We start from the raw sequence: 15346 nt of genomic DNA, 5'->3' as shown, positions 1-15346 counted from the left end.
ATATTACCACAACTTTCCTGTCTGCAACTGTTAACTGGATGAAATGGTGCTTCATAGGGGAACAATATTTTTGAAGCTGACCTGACTGAAGCCATTTTTGACCGTTTCAGTGTTGCCACACTGGAGTTGAGGAATAGGGATTTGAGATAGAGGGGATTGTGTAGCCAAAACAAAATATTTTCTCTTGAGAACCAAGGTCATTCTCACACCTGGTCAGAGGAAAGCAGAGTGATTATACCCGGTCGCCAGACCGCTCCATGATTGGACCATGTGACTGATTGTTTTGAGAAAGTAGAAAAAAACTTTTACTTTTAATTAGGGGAAAACCGTGTGAGACTTCAGATTCTGTTTTCACCAGATATGTGCCGCTATGATATTTCCAATAAAGCTATTTTTCGAGGAATCTACCTGCCTCGGAGTTTTCCTTGCTATGGGTCTATTACTTGGAACCCTGATAATGTAAACCTATGTAGTTCAAATGGGCTAATAGACAATATGCATCTGACATTTGAACCATGATTCCATGGAATATTGAGATTTATGATCACTGCAGTGCTTTTGCACCACTGCCTGAAGGGTCAGTTGACTGGTTCCAGAGCCACCTCCTGAGTCTGGCTAGACTGGCCTCTCCTTCACCTGTTGAAGACAGGTAGACTAATCCTGACCAGGCCTTCAGAGGGCGGCCAGCTGCAGTCAAACCAGCAGGAAGGACTAAGGTTGTTATGAAAGCAGTATTCCAATGTTTAAGGGGCTGCCATAAAGAAGATAGGGTCAACTATTTTCCAAGGCACCTGAAAGGCTGGACAAGAAGCAAAGAATGAAAAATAAAATAAAATAAAAGAGAAAACCAACCTAGAAATAAAGAGAAATTTTCTGACAATAAGAACAATTGATCAGTGGAACGGCTCGCCCCCAGAAGTTTTGGATATTCCAACACTGGAGGTTGCTGAGAAGACATTGGACAATGAAGGGTGTGTCAAACATTTCAGCTTTCAATTTCTAAACCTTAGGGGTGCTCAAAAGTTGTTGAGGATTGTAAATATGTTTTGGTTACTTTAATATAATGTAGATGTGCTTGGTAAGTAAGTACATAAATATCATAACTTTGTAACATTTTGTGGGACAGCCATTCTGCCTGAAATGGTATGGGGTTTCCTGCTTGAGGAAATCCTACACCAAGGGGTTTGGATTTGAAGACCTCCTCTCCAATTCTGTCATTCTGTTATTCTCCCCCTTGATTAAACTTTGGATTTTCCATTTGAAATGCTGATGATTGATAAATGAACGATGGCTCTTATATTTTGAGAACATACCATGTTTCCCCCCAAAATAAGACTGGATCTTATATTAATTTTTGCTCCAAAATATGCATTAGGGCTTATTTTTGGTTAGGTCTTAATTTTAGGGAAACATGATACTAAATACATCCATCTAGCTGACAATCTTACCTGGGGTTTATTTTTGGGGTAGGTCTTATATTACGAGCATCCTGAAAAATCATTCCAGGGTTTATTTTCCAGTTAGGTCTTATTTTGGGGGGAGAAACAGGGTATTTCTGTTAACTCTGATTGTTAAGCATGGAAGCTCATCTGCCTACGTCATGCTGAAAGTCCTATTAATAAGCAATAGTCATCAGAATGTTCATTTGTAAAGTACACACTGGAGCAAGCATGAAATAATTTGCAATTTCCTTTTTTTTTTTTTTTACAGTTGGGTTAACAATTTTGGATATGAAGGCCTTGGGCTTCTCCTGGATGTCCTTGAAAAACTCCTTGATAAGCGACAGTAAGTATAGAAGGTATAAGAAGCAATAAAGGGAAGCAAAAAAGAGTGATTAATATAGGACTGTCAGTTAATGTTATTATTATTAATTTTCAGGCAAGAAAGTATTGACAAGAAAAATCAACATAAGCTTATACAGTGCCTCAAAGCCTTTATGAATAATAAGGTAGGAATTTTAGCCCTGGCTGATTTCTCTCTCTCTCTCTCTCTCTCTCTCTCTCTCTCTCTCTCTCTCTCTCTCTCTCTCTCTCTCTCTCTCTCTCTCTCTCTCTCTCTCTCTCTCTCTTAAGATAGGTTCACTTTAACTGGTAATGAATGACTGTCTTTAAAGAAAGAGATGACTTTAATGAAATGGAAATTTGATCTACTAATGATGATGGTTTGCCTGTAGTTTAATATTGCCGCAAAGAATTTGGAATAAGGCGAAACCAATTCATATGTTATTTTAAGGCTTGAAAACGGCATCAAGTATACCGAAGCGTTTCCTTTTCTTCTGAGAACTGGGAAAGAAAAACCCCACAACCCTCACATTTTTTTAAAGGTCAGCTCTTCCCGACTAGGAAGCCAAAGTCATGAAGGGTAATATTACTTTTATTATAAAGGTACAGGAAGGGAATCTTGCAGTGCCTCCCCCCCCTCCCACCTTTATCTTCGTGGAAACTAGGGAAGGTCTCGCCAGAGATATTTTTTTCCAGGTTACAGCTCTGGCCCCCGACTCAGATTACTTTTATCTGATTATTGTCTAGGAAGCAGCTGTTCTTCCTGACCCCCAAGCTCACTCCTTCTGCTTATTACAAAGCTTCAGTGATGTGGAATCCCAACATAATGTCATAAAAAAAAAGTAAAACTTGTATTGAGTTACCCAACTTTGGATAAATCTCTCCACTCTCCTTGTGAACTTCGGGGCCCAAATTTAGTGCTTTAATTTTAGGAAGAAGGTGTAAGGGGCTATGTGAGGGTGTGGAAATGCGGTAATAACCTTGAACTACTTGAAATTATTCTCAGTGTATTTCTAAATTCAGAAAAAAGACAGAGAAACCGAAATCTCCTTCTGGTTTTTACTTCCATGTTGTTTGGAAGACTTAGAAATTTAATTTTCTAGGCAATTTTTTTTCCATAGGGGGAAAAAAAAAAGACGGCATTAAGAGAACATAGGCAGGGAAATAACAAGCTACGTAGTATTCAAGCTGTGTTTCCATCATGAAATACAATTATCTCCCTGATAAGCATAGCCAAAATACACAATTGCAATATTTTAATGGACGCATCATCTTTTTTCCAGTACAATTGGCATTTTCTGCATAGGGGGGATTTCTTTTTTCTAGAAGCCTGACCCTTTTTAAAAGTATGTTTTGTTGAACCTGGCGAGACTCCGTTGTCTTCATCAGTTCCTCCATTTATGCTATAGGACTGTAAGCCTATAACACACGTGCTCAAAGTGGCACACGAAGCCATGTTGCCCTGCATGTATGGCCTTGCCTGTTTGCCTTCCGGGTTTGTGGTGCCACCCTTTGTTTTTTAAAAAAATCATTTTCTTTCTATCCTACCTGTTCTGACCGCCCTCTTCCCACACCAACACACTCCAAGTCAAAGATACTTTCCGTAATTTATTAACAGACAGACAAGTCCTTGGCAGCAAGCCGGCACAGATAAGTCGTGGCAGCAATCCAGCCTGCCAATCCAGCTCACAATTCCAAGCTCACATTAGTTCCTGCGTTGACTTCTGCAAGAGGGGCGTGTGCACAAGCAGTCCTTTATAGTCTGGAGAGGAGCCTAATGACCTCCAGCTGAGTGCAATTACCTCCTGTAACTGTGCAACTGTTCCTGATGCCTATTAGCTCTTCGGTGCTGGGCATCCAGGAACAACTCACTGCTGGCTTCCAGATAACTCTCCCTTGTCTCCTCCCCACTGGTCCAAGGCTCAGGCGCCTCCTGGTGGCCAAACAGTTTCTCTGCGCCCTGCTCAGAGTCAGAACCCTGTCCAGGGTCCTCCACATCCTCCAGAGCCGACTCATAGGGCCCCTCGCTGTCGGAGTCTGGTGGCAGTTCCAACGGCTCCTGCTGGGCCACAACACCTACCTAACTTCTGGTCATGTCACCTACCTACAAAAAAAAGAGAGAGAGAGAGAGAGAGAGAGAGAGGAAAAGAGAAGCAAATCAAAACAACACCAACAACGAAAAGTCATCTATCCATCATCTCTTGCCCGTTTCAATACTTTTTATTGCTATGCTTTTTTTTTTCTTTTTGATTTGTCTCCCATATTCCTCTCTAAGATCTTTATCTCTTTCTGCATCTGCTTATTGGTTGCTCAATCTTTTTCCCACCTCTACCCTCCTCCACTGATGAGCTTTGTTTAGGGATTATAAAGCTTGAAGATTGAGTGTGCTGCAATCTCATATTTTTTTTAAACCATTCCTTCTCTTCCCCCCCTCCAAGTATGGACTACAAAGAATACTGGGAGATGAACGAAGCCTTCTCTTACTTGCCAGAGCAATTGATCCAAAGCAACCCAACATGATGACCGAAACGGTGAAAATACTCTCTGCCATTTGTATCGTGGGAGAAGAAAACATGTAAGTCACAGATCTATTAAGTGTATTTAATTAATTAAATAAATTTATGAACCCTACTTTTAGGGCATCTGCTTTTCATTATCAGTTTAATTTTGCTTTGTTTGTTTGTTTGTTTTATTCGTTTTGTATGCCACCCACTCCTGAAGGACTCTGGGCGGCTAACAATAAAACAGGGAAAGGGGATAAATAAGACGATACAACAATATTAAAATACACAACAGTCACAATTGAAGCGGGGCTGGATACTTCAACAACCCCCAGCCTGCCGGAACAGCCAGGACTTAGTAGCTTTACGGAAGGCCGGGAGGGTAGTAAGGGTCCGGATCTCCACGGGGAGCTCGTTCCAGAGGGCCGGAGCAGCAACAGAGAAGGCTCTCCCCCGGGGGGTCACCAGCCGACATTGGCTGGCAGATGGAACCCGGAGAAGGCCAAGCCTGTGCGATTGAATCGGTCTTTGGGAGGTAATTGGCAGGAGGCGGTCTCTCAGGTACCCAGGTCCGATGCCATGCAGGGCTTTATAAGTAACGACTAGCACCTTAAACACTTAAATGATGGTAACCAATGCTGTCGAGAACTGCCATCATTAATAAGTGTTATCACACAGGAGTGAGCTTCAAAAGTGTTAGCAATGGATTCACTGCCCTGTTGCTGATTGGGCATGGCCGTGGTGGACATTTCCTAGTCGGCCTCCTGCATCATGGTGGGCGGATTGTTTTTACCTTCCCCAGGCTCCAGAGCTTTCCTTAGCTCTGGAGGCCCTCCGGAGGCCGGAAACCTTTGGGAGGCCCATTTTCCCCCTCCCTCCATGAGCTTCCATGTGGGCCCTGTGCCTACATTGCCTCCAAAATTTACCCTGTGGAGACTCCTGGGAGGGGTGGGGTGGGCGGGGCCAGCCAGGAGTGAGATTTGGAGGTGCTCCGAACCGTCCGTAAATTAGTTACGCAACCGTGTAGCAACCCACCTCTGCTGTCACATGACCTCCCACTTTACACTCACATCACATGACAGAAACTCCAAACCCAATTGCTATCATCTCTTGCAACAAGGCTAGAGGTATTTTATTTGATTTGGAGTAATTTTTGAATGCAAGCATAGAGAGTTGCAAGGAGATGGAATCGTTTTTTCTTCCGTGAACTTTTTCTAGTTAGTTACTTAAGGATCCAAACCTTAAACAATCGAAGGAACAGCAAGCAAACTCAAAAGATTTATTTCCTTGATTAGTAGCAGATTGCTTTTTAGGTGTTGGTTTTTAAATCAATTTGCTACCAAAGAGGGGGAAAAAAAGGCGTTTAAGAATCCGAGGTGTGATTTTTGAATAGTCTGTTAAAGTACGTGCATATCTTTACAACACATTGAAATAAATCTCTGTTACAGGCTCGACAAAATTTTAGGAGCTATAACGATTGCAGCTGAGAGGAATAATGGAGAACGATTTGCTAACATAGTGGAGGGGCTCGAAAATCACGAAGCTCTGCAATTACAGGTAGGATTTCTTGGATTACAGTTTAGACAATTAGATTAGGCAACAATGCATTTTAATTACTAGCTGCCTCAAAAACATTTAAAATGGCTGGAGATAATTTTGGTTCCAATGACCTTGTTTTGGGTAGAAGTTTCGAATCCCAAGTAAATATTCATCTCAAATCTTGGTACGAAAAGCCTGATAATCTTCTTTTATTCTCTGCATAAACACATTTGAAACACCCATTGCTATACAATGCAGAAATTCAGTCTTTTTAAAAAAACTGCGAAGGCATAGAATTATACAATAAATGCTTCTCTTTTCTCTATGCAGGAGAGTATATTTTAGAATTATTCATTTCAGTCCATGGAGACACTCTTTACATACTTTAAAAAAATTCTTTGCTGTAATTGTTTTCCCCCCAGAGTTTTGTGTTTAAAGAATAAACTGATAAAAGGAGAATATTTCTAGTTGAAATGAGGGGTCCTTGGTGCTGTTTGAACTTGGTTGTTTTTTTGCAGATGTTTTGTTACCCAAACTAGATAACATCATCAGTGCACTGATGATATTACAGAGTTTGGATAATGGATAGGATCATCACCTCCTCCTCCCTACCAGCACTGAGTTTGGGTCATGAAACATCTGCAAGAAAACAAGCAAGCTCAGAGACCCCCAAGGACTCCGTAGACAACCTCCTCCTCCTCCTCCCCCTCCTCCTCCACCACTCCTCCTCCTCCTCCTCCTCCTCCTCCTCCTCCTCCCCCCCTCCTGACTCCCAGCACTGATGATGTTACTTAGTTTGGGTCATGAAACATCTACAAGAAAACAATCAACCACTTCTTATAAGGAAGACTCACAACCATTTGAGTGCAGTGAAGGCGTAGTTCCCCACATCTCCCTTGCAATTATGAATGGAATGTTACAGTAATATATGAGTGTGTATGTATGTATATGTATGTATGTATGCATGCATATGCATATGCATATGCATATGCATATGCATATACATATACATATACATATACATATACATATACATATACATATACATATACATATACATATACATATACATATACATATACATATACATAGATATAATTTTACGCGGGAGAAGACCCGAATAACTAGAGACCTACATATATACATACATATACATATACATATACATATACATATACATATACATATACATATACATATACATATACATATACATATACATATACATATACATATACATATACATATACATATACATATACATATACATATACATATACATATACATATACATATACATATACATATACACATACATACATACATACATACATATACCCCTCTCATCCCACACCAAAGCACTCCGAGCCAAAGATACGTTACGAAATTTATTAACAGACAGACAGGTCCTTGGCAGCAATCCAGCACAGATAAGCCTTGGCAGCAATCCAGCCTGCCAAGCTAACACCACAGTTCTCCAACTTTCGTAAATGTGTTGACTTCTGCAAAAGGGGTGTGTGCACAAGCATTCCTTTTATAGTCTTGAGAGGAGCCTAATTACCACCAGCTGAGTGCAATTACCTCCTGTAACTGCGCAACTGTTCCTTATGCCTATTAGCTCTCCGGTGCCGGGCATCCAGGAACAACTCCCTTGTCTCCTCCCCACTGCTGACATCCGGATCACACTCCCTTGTCTCCTCCCCACTGATCCAAGGCTCAGGCGCCTCCTGGTGGCCAACCAACCTCTCTGCGCCCTGCTCAGAGTCGGAACCCTGTCCAGGGTCCTCCACATCCTCCAAAGCCAACTCATACGGCCCCTCACTGTCAGAGTCTGGTGACAATTCTAACGGCTCCTGCTGGGCCACAACATACATACATACATACATACATACATACATACATACATACATACATACATGTGTGTGTGTGTGTGTGTGTGTGTGTTTGTACGTACACAGTAGTATTTCTGCATTTTTAGCTAAGACATTTTCCCATCTCTGGGAGCATAAAACTGAAAATAGAAGTCTTTGAGTGGTTAGTTACTGTTCAAAGAGCAAGTCTTTTTACAGATTGTCTGTGAGACATGAATCACTGCAAAAATAAAACCAAGCCCTGGAATGCCACCATCTGAATGAGATAATGATTGAGTTGGTGACTTCTGTCTTGTAAGGTTAAGCCCATAAGACAAGAATTATTTCTGTAATCTTGACATGACAATATGAAAACTTGGAGTGCTACAAGGAACCAACCGGAAAGATTAGGTTCTCCAAAGGTCAGGTTACGATGCAGTGATATCCCTTTTCTCTTCTGAAGGCAAGCTCTGGGGGTGGACAGTGTAATTTCTATTCATGCTTGCCCCGTGAAAAGACCTCCTTCTCTTCGAATAAATACAAAAATGCTCTGCAGCCATAAATAAAATTAACAGTAAATAAAGTCAAGAATAATACCTTAAGAGTGACATATTTGCTTTAACATCTTGAAGTAAAACAGACCCTCAACTCTAAATGGAGTAAAATGCCACACTAAATAACAGCTTAGGCTGACCACCTAGACCAGGGGTCAGCAACACGCAGCTTTGGAGTTGCATGTGGCTCTGGAGCCGCATGTGGCTCTTTCATCCCTCTGCTGTGGCTCCTTGTCGCCTGTTGGCTCCACAATTGATAGGGATTTCGGTTAGGACAGGTAGAGGAAAAGGATGCCACACTAGGAGGAGACTCTATGGTGGGAGAACCAGATTTCTGGCCGGCCCCAGAATTGAACGGGGGGCTTCCGGTTAGGACCTTTGGGGCTCTTTAAGTGTTTAAGGTTGCCAACTCCTGACCTTAGACCAAATGATGATTTGTTTTTAGAATTACAACCCTTTTTCATCAGTCAATAATTTGCCATTTTGCTCCATCGAATGATGGGTACACCTGCTTTTGATTTTCCCAGCGCTATACTTGAAATGCTTCCCAGTGGACGAATGTACCACCGTTGCTATTATTTTCAGTTCCTCTCAAGGGTGGAAGGCTTAGTAGAATTGATGCTAATGACTTTTATTTGAATAATAGCATCGTCTTGTCAACGTCAAATATAATCACCGTTCTATTTTAGTGTCTTGGTTTTCAAATGGAATCGCTGATAATTTACTGAGTTGGAGGTTTTTTTTTTTTTTAGCACCTAGTCTCTTTAGTATGGCCTTAAGAGATAACCTATTGATCTAGGTAAATAGGAAAACCCAATTTGCTTAGCTTTTACATGCAACACGGGAACATTAAAATAGAAGTAAGTGTGGATAGCATTATGCACGCTGCCCATGTGATACGCTCCGTTACAGTGACTCCAAAGTCAATCTCCTTTAAGGACTTTGATTTTTATGACTCTCACATCCATACTCCGTGACTGAAGGTACAACTGCAAGACTCATTAACTCGTCTCTAACTGAAATGGTCTCTCTACCAGTATTAATACAAGCAATTAAGTCAGAATTTCTCCTGGCAAAAACAATCACAGCAGATGGCACCTTTTCTCTCTATTAATTTCTGATTGGACATGTACTTTGGCTTGTTCAGTTATGTCGTAGCTGTAACATAACAAGGATAATTCAGGCCACTACAATGCAGTATTTACAGGGATGCTAGAAGAATTTACAGTGTTTTATATATTAAAATTATATTCATTTTATGGATGATCAAGTTATAGATTTCAGTGCTGCAGTGCTGATAAAGTAATTTGAGGACACTTATACCCATTTGAAAAAGGACCTTTTGAGCTTGTCTCTAAAAAAGTTAAGGATTAAATATTGTTCTAGCAATAGCAAATAGCTTTTATTTTAGACTTTTATACCGCTTCATAGTGCTTTACAGCTCTCTCTAAGCGGTTTACAGAGTCAGCATCTTCCCTCCAACAATCTGGATCTTCATTTTACCGACCTTGGAAGGATGGAAGGCTGAGTCAACCTTGAGTCAATGAAGATTGAACTGCTGGCAGTGGGCAGAATTATTGTCAGCGTTCCGAGTATCATGTAGAATTAAATCAGAGTCCAAAGCGAAATGATCTTTAAAGTTCCAATTTAATAAATCAGACATCTTAGCATCGTGCTATGGAATCCCAATTCTAAAGAACTTCCAGGGATTCCACCCAGTTAAAAGTTCATGATCTTGTCCCCACACCTACAAATCCATCACATGGTCCAATCTTCTTCGTCCACGCTGGCATCTCCACCCAGCTGCTTCCAGTCAGGTGCAAAGGTGCTGAGACAAAAGATGACCTTGGTCTTCTAGAAAAGAATGACAACAACACATTCCACAATCCTACTCCTTTCTATTCCCCCCCCTTCCAACTACTATACTAATGAAACAGCACAGTGAAATAACAGAAAGTGTGGCAGGCCAAAGATCCTAAAAGGGATATAATTGCAGGCCTGACAATTATACTGAAATACTGTATTCTAAGCACTGGGAAAGAGGGAAGGAAAGGAAGGAAGGAAGGAAGGAAGGAAGGAAGGAAGGAAGGAAGGAAGGAAGGAGGGAGGGAGGGAGGGAGGGAGGGAGGGAGGGAAAGAAGGACAATAGCATTAGCAATAGCACTTGGACTTATATACTACTTTATAGTGCTTTACCGCTCTTTCTAAGCAGTTTACAGAGTCAGCATATTGTCCGCAGCAATCTGAGTCATCAATTTACTAACTTTGGAAGGATGGAAGGTTAAGTAACATAATAACAGAATAATAACAAAACAGAATAACAGCGTTGGAAGGGAACTTGCAGGTCTTCTAGTCCAACCCTCTACTCTGTAGCAGGGGACCCTACAACATGCCAGACAAATGCCTGTCCAATCTCTTCTCACCAACCTCCAGTGATAGAGCACCCACCACCTCTGGAGGAAAGCTGTTCCATTGATTGATTGTTCTCAATGTCAGGAAATTTCTCCTTAGTTCTAGGTTGGATCTCTCCATGACGAGCTTCCAGCTATTGCTTCTTGAATTGAATTGAATTGAATTTATTATATTTCTATGCCGCCCTATTCCCAGAAGGGACTCAGGGCGGCTCACAACCAGGTCAAGGTGGGGGGGGGAGGGGATACAAATAGGGAAAAAAAAGGGACATGGACAAAACAATACCACAATTTAAAAACAATCAACAGCCACACCATTCGAGCGGGGACAAGAACTCATCACCCTTCAGCAGGACAATAGGTTGAGTCCCACTTCTTTGTGGCAGCTGCTTAGATATCGAAACATTACTATCATGTCCTCTCTAGTCATTCTCTTCATTAGACTAGATCAGGGGTTGGCAACCTTAAACACTCGAAGAGCCACATTGGTCGTAGCTGAAATCCCCCCATTCAATTCTGAGCTGACAGGAAGTCTGGTTCCCCCACCAGAGTCTCCTTTTAGCGCAGCATCCTTTTTCCTCTACCTGTCCTAACCAAAAGCCCTATCAATTGTAGAGCCAACCAGAAAACCTTCCCTTTCCCATAGAGTCTCTTCCTGTGTGCCATGCTCCCCCCCCCCAAACTGGAACCTCCTCTGAAAATTGTGAGCCAAGGTGGCGCAGTGGTTAAATACAGCACTGCAGGCTACTTCAGCTGACTGCAGTTCTGCAGTTCGGCTGTTCAAATCTCACCGGCTCAGGGTTGACTCAGCCTTCCATCCTTCCGAGGTGGGTAAAATGAGGACCCGGATTGTTGTTGGGGGCAATATGCTGACTCTGTAAACCGCTTAGAGAGGGCTGAAAGCCCTATGAAGCGGTATATAAGTCTAACTGCTATTGCTATTGCTATTGCTAAAATTGTGGCACCAACTGAGAACAGGGAGCCACAACAGAGGGATGAAAGAGCCACATGCGTCTCTAGAGTCGCGGGTTGCCAACCCCTGGACTAGACATGCCCAGTTCCTTCAACCGTTCTTCATACAATTTAGCCTCCAGTTCCCTAATCATCTTTGTTGTTCTTCTCCGCACTCCTTCGGGTTAGTTAAAATATACATTTCTTGGTTGTTTTCTCCAATTTTATTGCACAAGTGCATTGGATGTGCTGATTCTAACAAGCTACTTAACTGTAACTTCTATTTACAGGTTGCCTGCATGCAGTTCATAAATGCCCTCGTCACATCTCCAGAAGAGCTTGATTTTAGGGTACATTTGAGAAATGAATTCCTGCGCTGTGGGCTAAAGAAAATATTACCAGTAAGTTACTTGCAATAGAAGTGCTAATGAACCAGGCTCATTGTGTTTGCTTGCTATGTGATGGTAAATCTTACAAAAGACTTACAAGATATGACTAAGTTTGACCTTAATGGTTCTTTATCATTTTTAATCATTGTGAAAGGGAAGCAGAATGCTGCAGCATTAAAAATGTTCATCAGTGGAAAAAAATAGTTTTATTTCTATGACAAATGATCACTTTTATTGATGTAGGGAATTTTAAAGTATGTGCTGAGTAGTTAATAGTGCCATGAACTTATGATCAGGAGAATCAAAGTTTTTAAATGAAATTCAAACTGTGGGCTGGTTTTAAGTTTTAATTTCTGATTCCAAAATGACTTCTAAGGAATGGTAAAGAATGAAAGGATTTTGCATTTATGGTAAACCAGAACTGTTGTTCTTGTACACACTGTTAATTTTACATATGTTTTTTATACTTTTTTAGGTAAGAAAAACATATGTGCACAGCATACTGTATATTTTATCAGAGAAGCCCTTCATATTAAAAAAAAAGTTCCCCTTAAATTTTAAAGGATTTTTAAGTCAAGAAAGAACTACTGTTGAGTCCTTTTAAAGAAATATAGTAAATTAAATATTTCTGTCCAGTGCAGAAAATCAGGAGTCCAGACAGTTCAAATGGATATATAGATTTATTGTATGCTAAAGTTTTCTACAAGAATCTGAACTACTAATAGTCGAAGCAAGTTAGTGTTAAATAAGTCAAGGTGGGCAGACTTAAATCTCATCTGGGTGTAAAGGAATTCGAGACAGATGATGTGTTTGACTCCTCCCTCGAGCTCAGCCTGGATATCACATTCAATTTCACTTATTAGAAATGCACAGAAGGAATAACATTATTTGCCCATTGGATTGTTCTCCTGAGGCCGGTTAGAAAAGAAACTGTATAAATGTTGGTCTTCATCTAATCCTTTCAAAATTAAACTGTAATCAACAGGAGCTGATTTTGATTGGCAAGCAGTCTGTAGAGGAGAAATAAATGGGAATAGGTAGCTTGTTTGTAACATAGATGAAAAGGATTTAAGGCAAGCAAAATGCCACATCAATTAATTGGTTCTTAAGGATGCAGAGTAGAGACAAATTCACTCCCATAGAGTCATAGAGAAAGTGGGCTATTTTTTGAAGAATATTGGGAATGTTGCCCCAATCAAAAGACTTCATCCTGGCCGTTTTGTTAACGAAGCAATAATTTAAAATATTCCAATTCTGTCAGAGCGTTTGCAGTGTGACTACTATTAGGATACAAAACACAGCATACAGAGACTTAGATGTTTAACGGTGATTTAAATACAAGATATATACAGACATATACATGGTAGCAAATACCTGACAAGCAGTCAATCTTTTTCTTAACACTCCACAGAGAGCTTAGCAATGGATACTGGACACAAAGGAGAGAGATACACCAAGAGAGAGAAATACGCCCTCTCTTGGCTGCCTTATATAAACTCCTCTTAAAGTGGTAAAGACTTTAGTGGACCCCTTCATAGTCTTAAACAGGCTATACCAATGCTGATTCATTTTCATTGCAGCAGCCTTACATTTCATCAGCTTAACTTACAGTTCCATCAGCCTTATATTGGCCGGTCAGCTTTAAATCATCCGTACCCTGACAAATTCCTTGTACATAAAGCATTATTTTTTTTTTAAAAAAAAGTTGGCTCACTGCAGAAAGGATGGCGAGAAAATATTGGGTCTTCTGTTTAATCATGATTTGGGAGCATCTTTATTAGGTAAGATCCCCGTTTGGAGAGCGAGTACGTTCAGTGAAGCGTTGTGACAGTTGTGTTGGAGAACACACAAACCAGCATACAGAGACACTGCAGTTTAAAGAGGCTTTTACTTTCGTGGAAATAGAGGTATCAGAGTCCATCAAACAGTTGTGTTGGAGAACACACAAACTAGCATACAGAGACACTGCAGTTTAAATAGGCTTTTACTTTCATGGAAATAGAGGTATCAGAGTCCATCAAACAGTCCAAGTCATACTATCAAGACAGTAATCAGCTGGAATTGTTACTTTCCCACAAGCATTGAACTCTTCAATTCTGTTGTATCTACTGCCTGTTTAATGCTGGCCATTAGTTGACTAGATTCTTGTGAATAGACTTGAGCAATAAATCAGCTTAACTGGAACACAGTGTGTGCCTGACAAAATATTCAGTAAACTCAATAGCTCCATTGACTCATCCATTCAGTGTTGGATTTAAGTTCTGGTCCTCCATTGGGCAGCTTCTGGTTAGTCATGGTTTCTCAGTCCAACCAACCCCAAAAGATGATAACTGTTAGGTTAGCTTCCCGTTGGGAGAGCGAGTACGTTCAGAGAAGCGTTTGTGAGAGTTGTGTTGGAGAACATACAAACCAGCATACAGAGACACTGCAGTTTAAAGAGGCTTTTACTTTCGTGGAAATAGAGGTATCAGAGTCCATCAAACAGTCCAAGTCATACATGGATAAGTCAGTCAGTCATCAATGTCTTTCAGTTAAGGGATAATCCAAATAACATAGTCTAGTATCATATAATCAGTTCGGTACTCAAAGTTTGCTAACAGTTGCAAAACTTACAATGGCTCATGGCACTTTCTAATGGCCAGCTTCCAAAACACTCAGATCAGATCAGCCCAGCATCTAACAAACAGAGAGAGAGCTAACAGTCCTTCTGGCTCCCTCTTATGGCCGATTGAGGAAAACAGCAACCAATCACATTTTACAGTATGATTTAAAAAAACAGGTATACATTGTTACATGATTTATATATTGCCAACCCAACTGTTAGATTATATTCCTAAGAATCTTAATTCTGGAAAAGTGAAGAAAACCACTTGACAGGGTATCTGAAATAAGTGGAAGAACACCATTGAGTCAATAATTCTTCTTCAATTGAGCAATGTGGTTTATTTTAGCCAGCTACCGTGTTTCCCTGAAAATAGAACAGAGTCTTATTTTCTTTTGACCTCCCCCCCCCCCAAAATAAGCACTTGGCTTTATTTTCAGGTCTTATTATTTTTGAGGTGAAGGCGGTATTGGGCGTGGTCATCTCATGGCTGCTGCTGTGTTGCAATATTTTTGGGGAGGGCTTATTTTCAGGGGAGCGGTTATTTTAGGATTAGGGTTAGGATTAGTGCATGCACCCAAAAGCCCGATTACACTTATTATCTGAGGAGGTCTTTTTTTTTTTTTTTTTTTTAGGGAGAGAGGAGTGGTAATGAGGAGGTCTCATTATCTGGGAAATAGAGTACCATATTTTTCGGAGTTTAAGACACACTCCCCCCCCCCAAAAAAAGAGTGTGTAAATGTTGGTGTGTCTTATACACCAAATACA

General features: G+C 40.7%; 1 protein-coding gene across 2 annotated transcripts in view; it reads left to right on the top strand.

Moving 5' to 3' along the window:
- The window catches only part of DIAPH2 (diaphanous related formin 2), a 353946-nt gene that overhangs the window by 65757 nt on the left and 272843 nt on the right, over positions 1 to 15346 (top strand). For both annotated transcript variants that reach the window (XM_087727709.1, XM_087727708.1), the window contains 5 exons: positions 1711 to 1785; positions 1879 to 1948; positions 4220 to 4356; positions 5731 to 5839; positions 11878 to 11988. In XM_087727709.1, the coding sequence (XP_087583835.1) occupies positions 1711 to 1785; positions 1879 to 1948; positions 4220 to 4356; positions 5731 to 5839; positions 11878 to 11988 (502 nt within the window). The remainder of the gene's footprint in view (positions 1 to 1710; positions 1786 to 1878; positions 1949 to 4219; positions 4357 to 5730; positions 5840 to 11877; positions 11989 to 15346) is intronic.

Source organism: Thamnophis sirtalis, unplaced genomic scaffold (genome assembly GCF_051295495.1).
Source record: "Thamnophis sirtalis isolate CommonGarterSnake01/CBP01778 unplaced genomic scaffold, rThaSir2_p1.2 scaffold_13, whole genome shotgun sequence".
In the NCBI taxonomy this organism is placed as follows: Eukaryota; Metazoa; Chordata; class Lepidosauria; order Squamata; family Natricidae; genus Thamnophis; species Thamnophis sirtalis.
The sequence above is the reverse complement of the archived record's forward strand: the minus strand, read 5'-3'. Positions and strand labels throughout refer to the sequence as shown.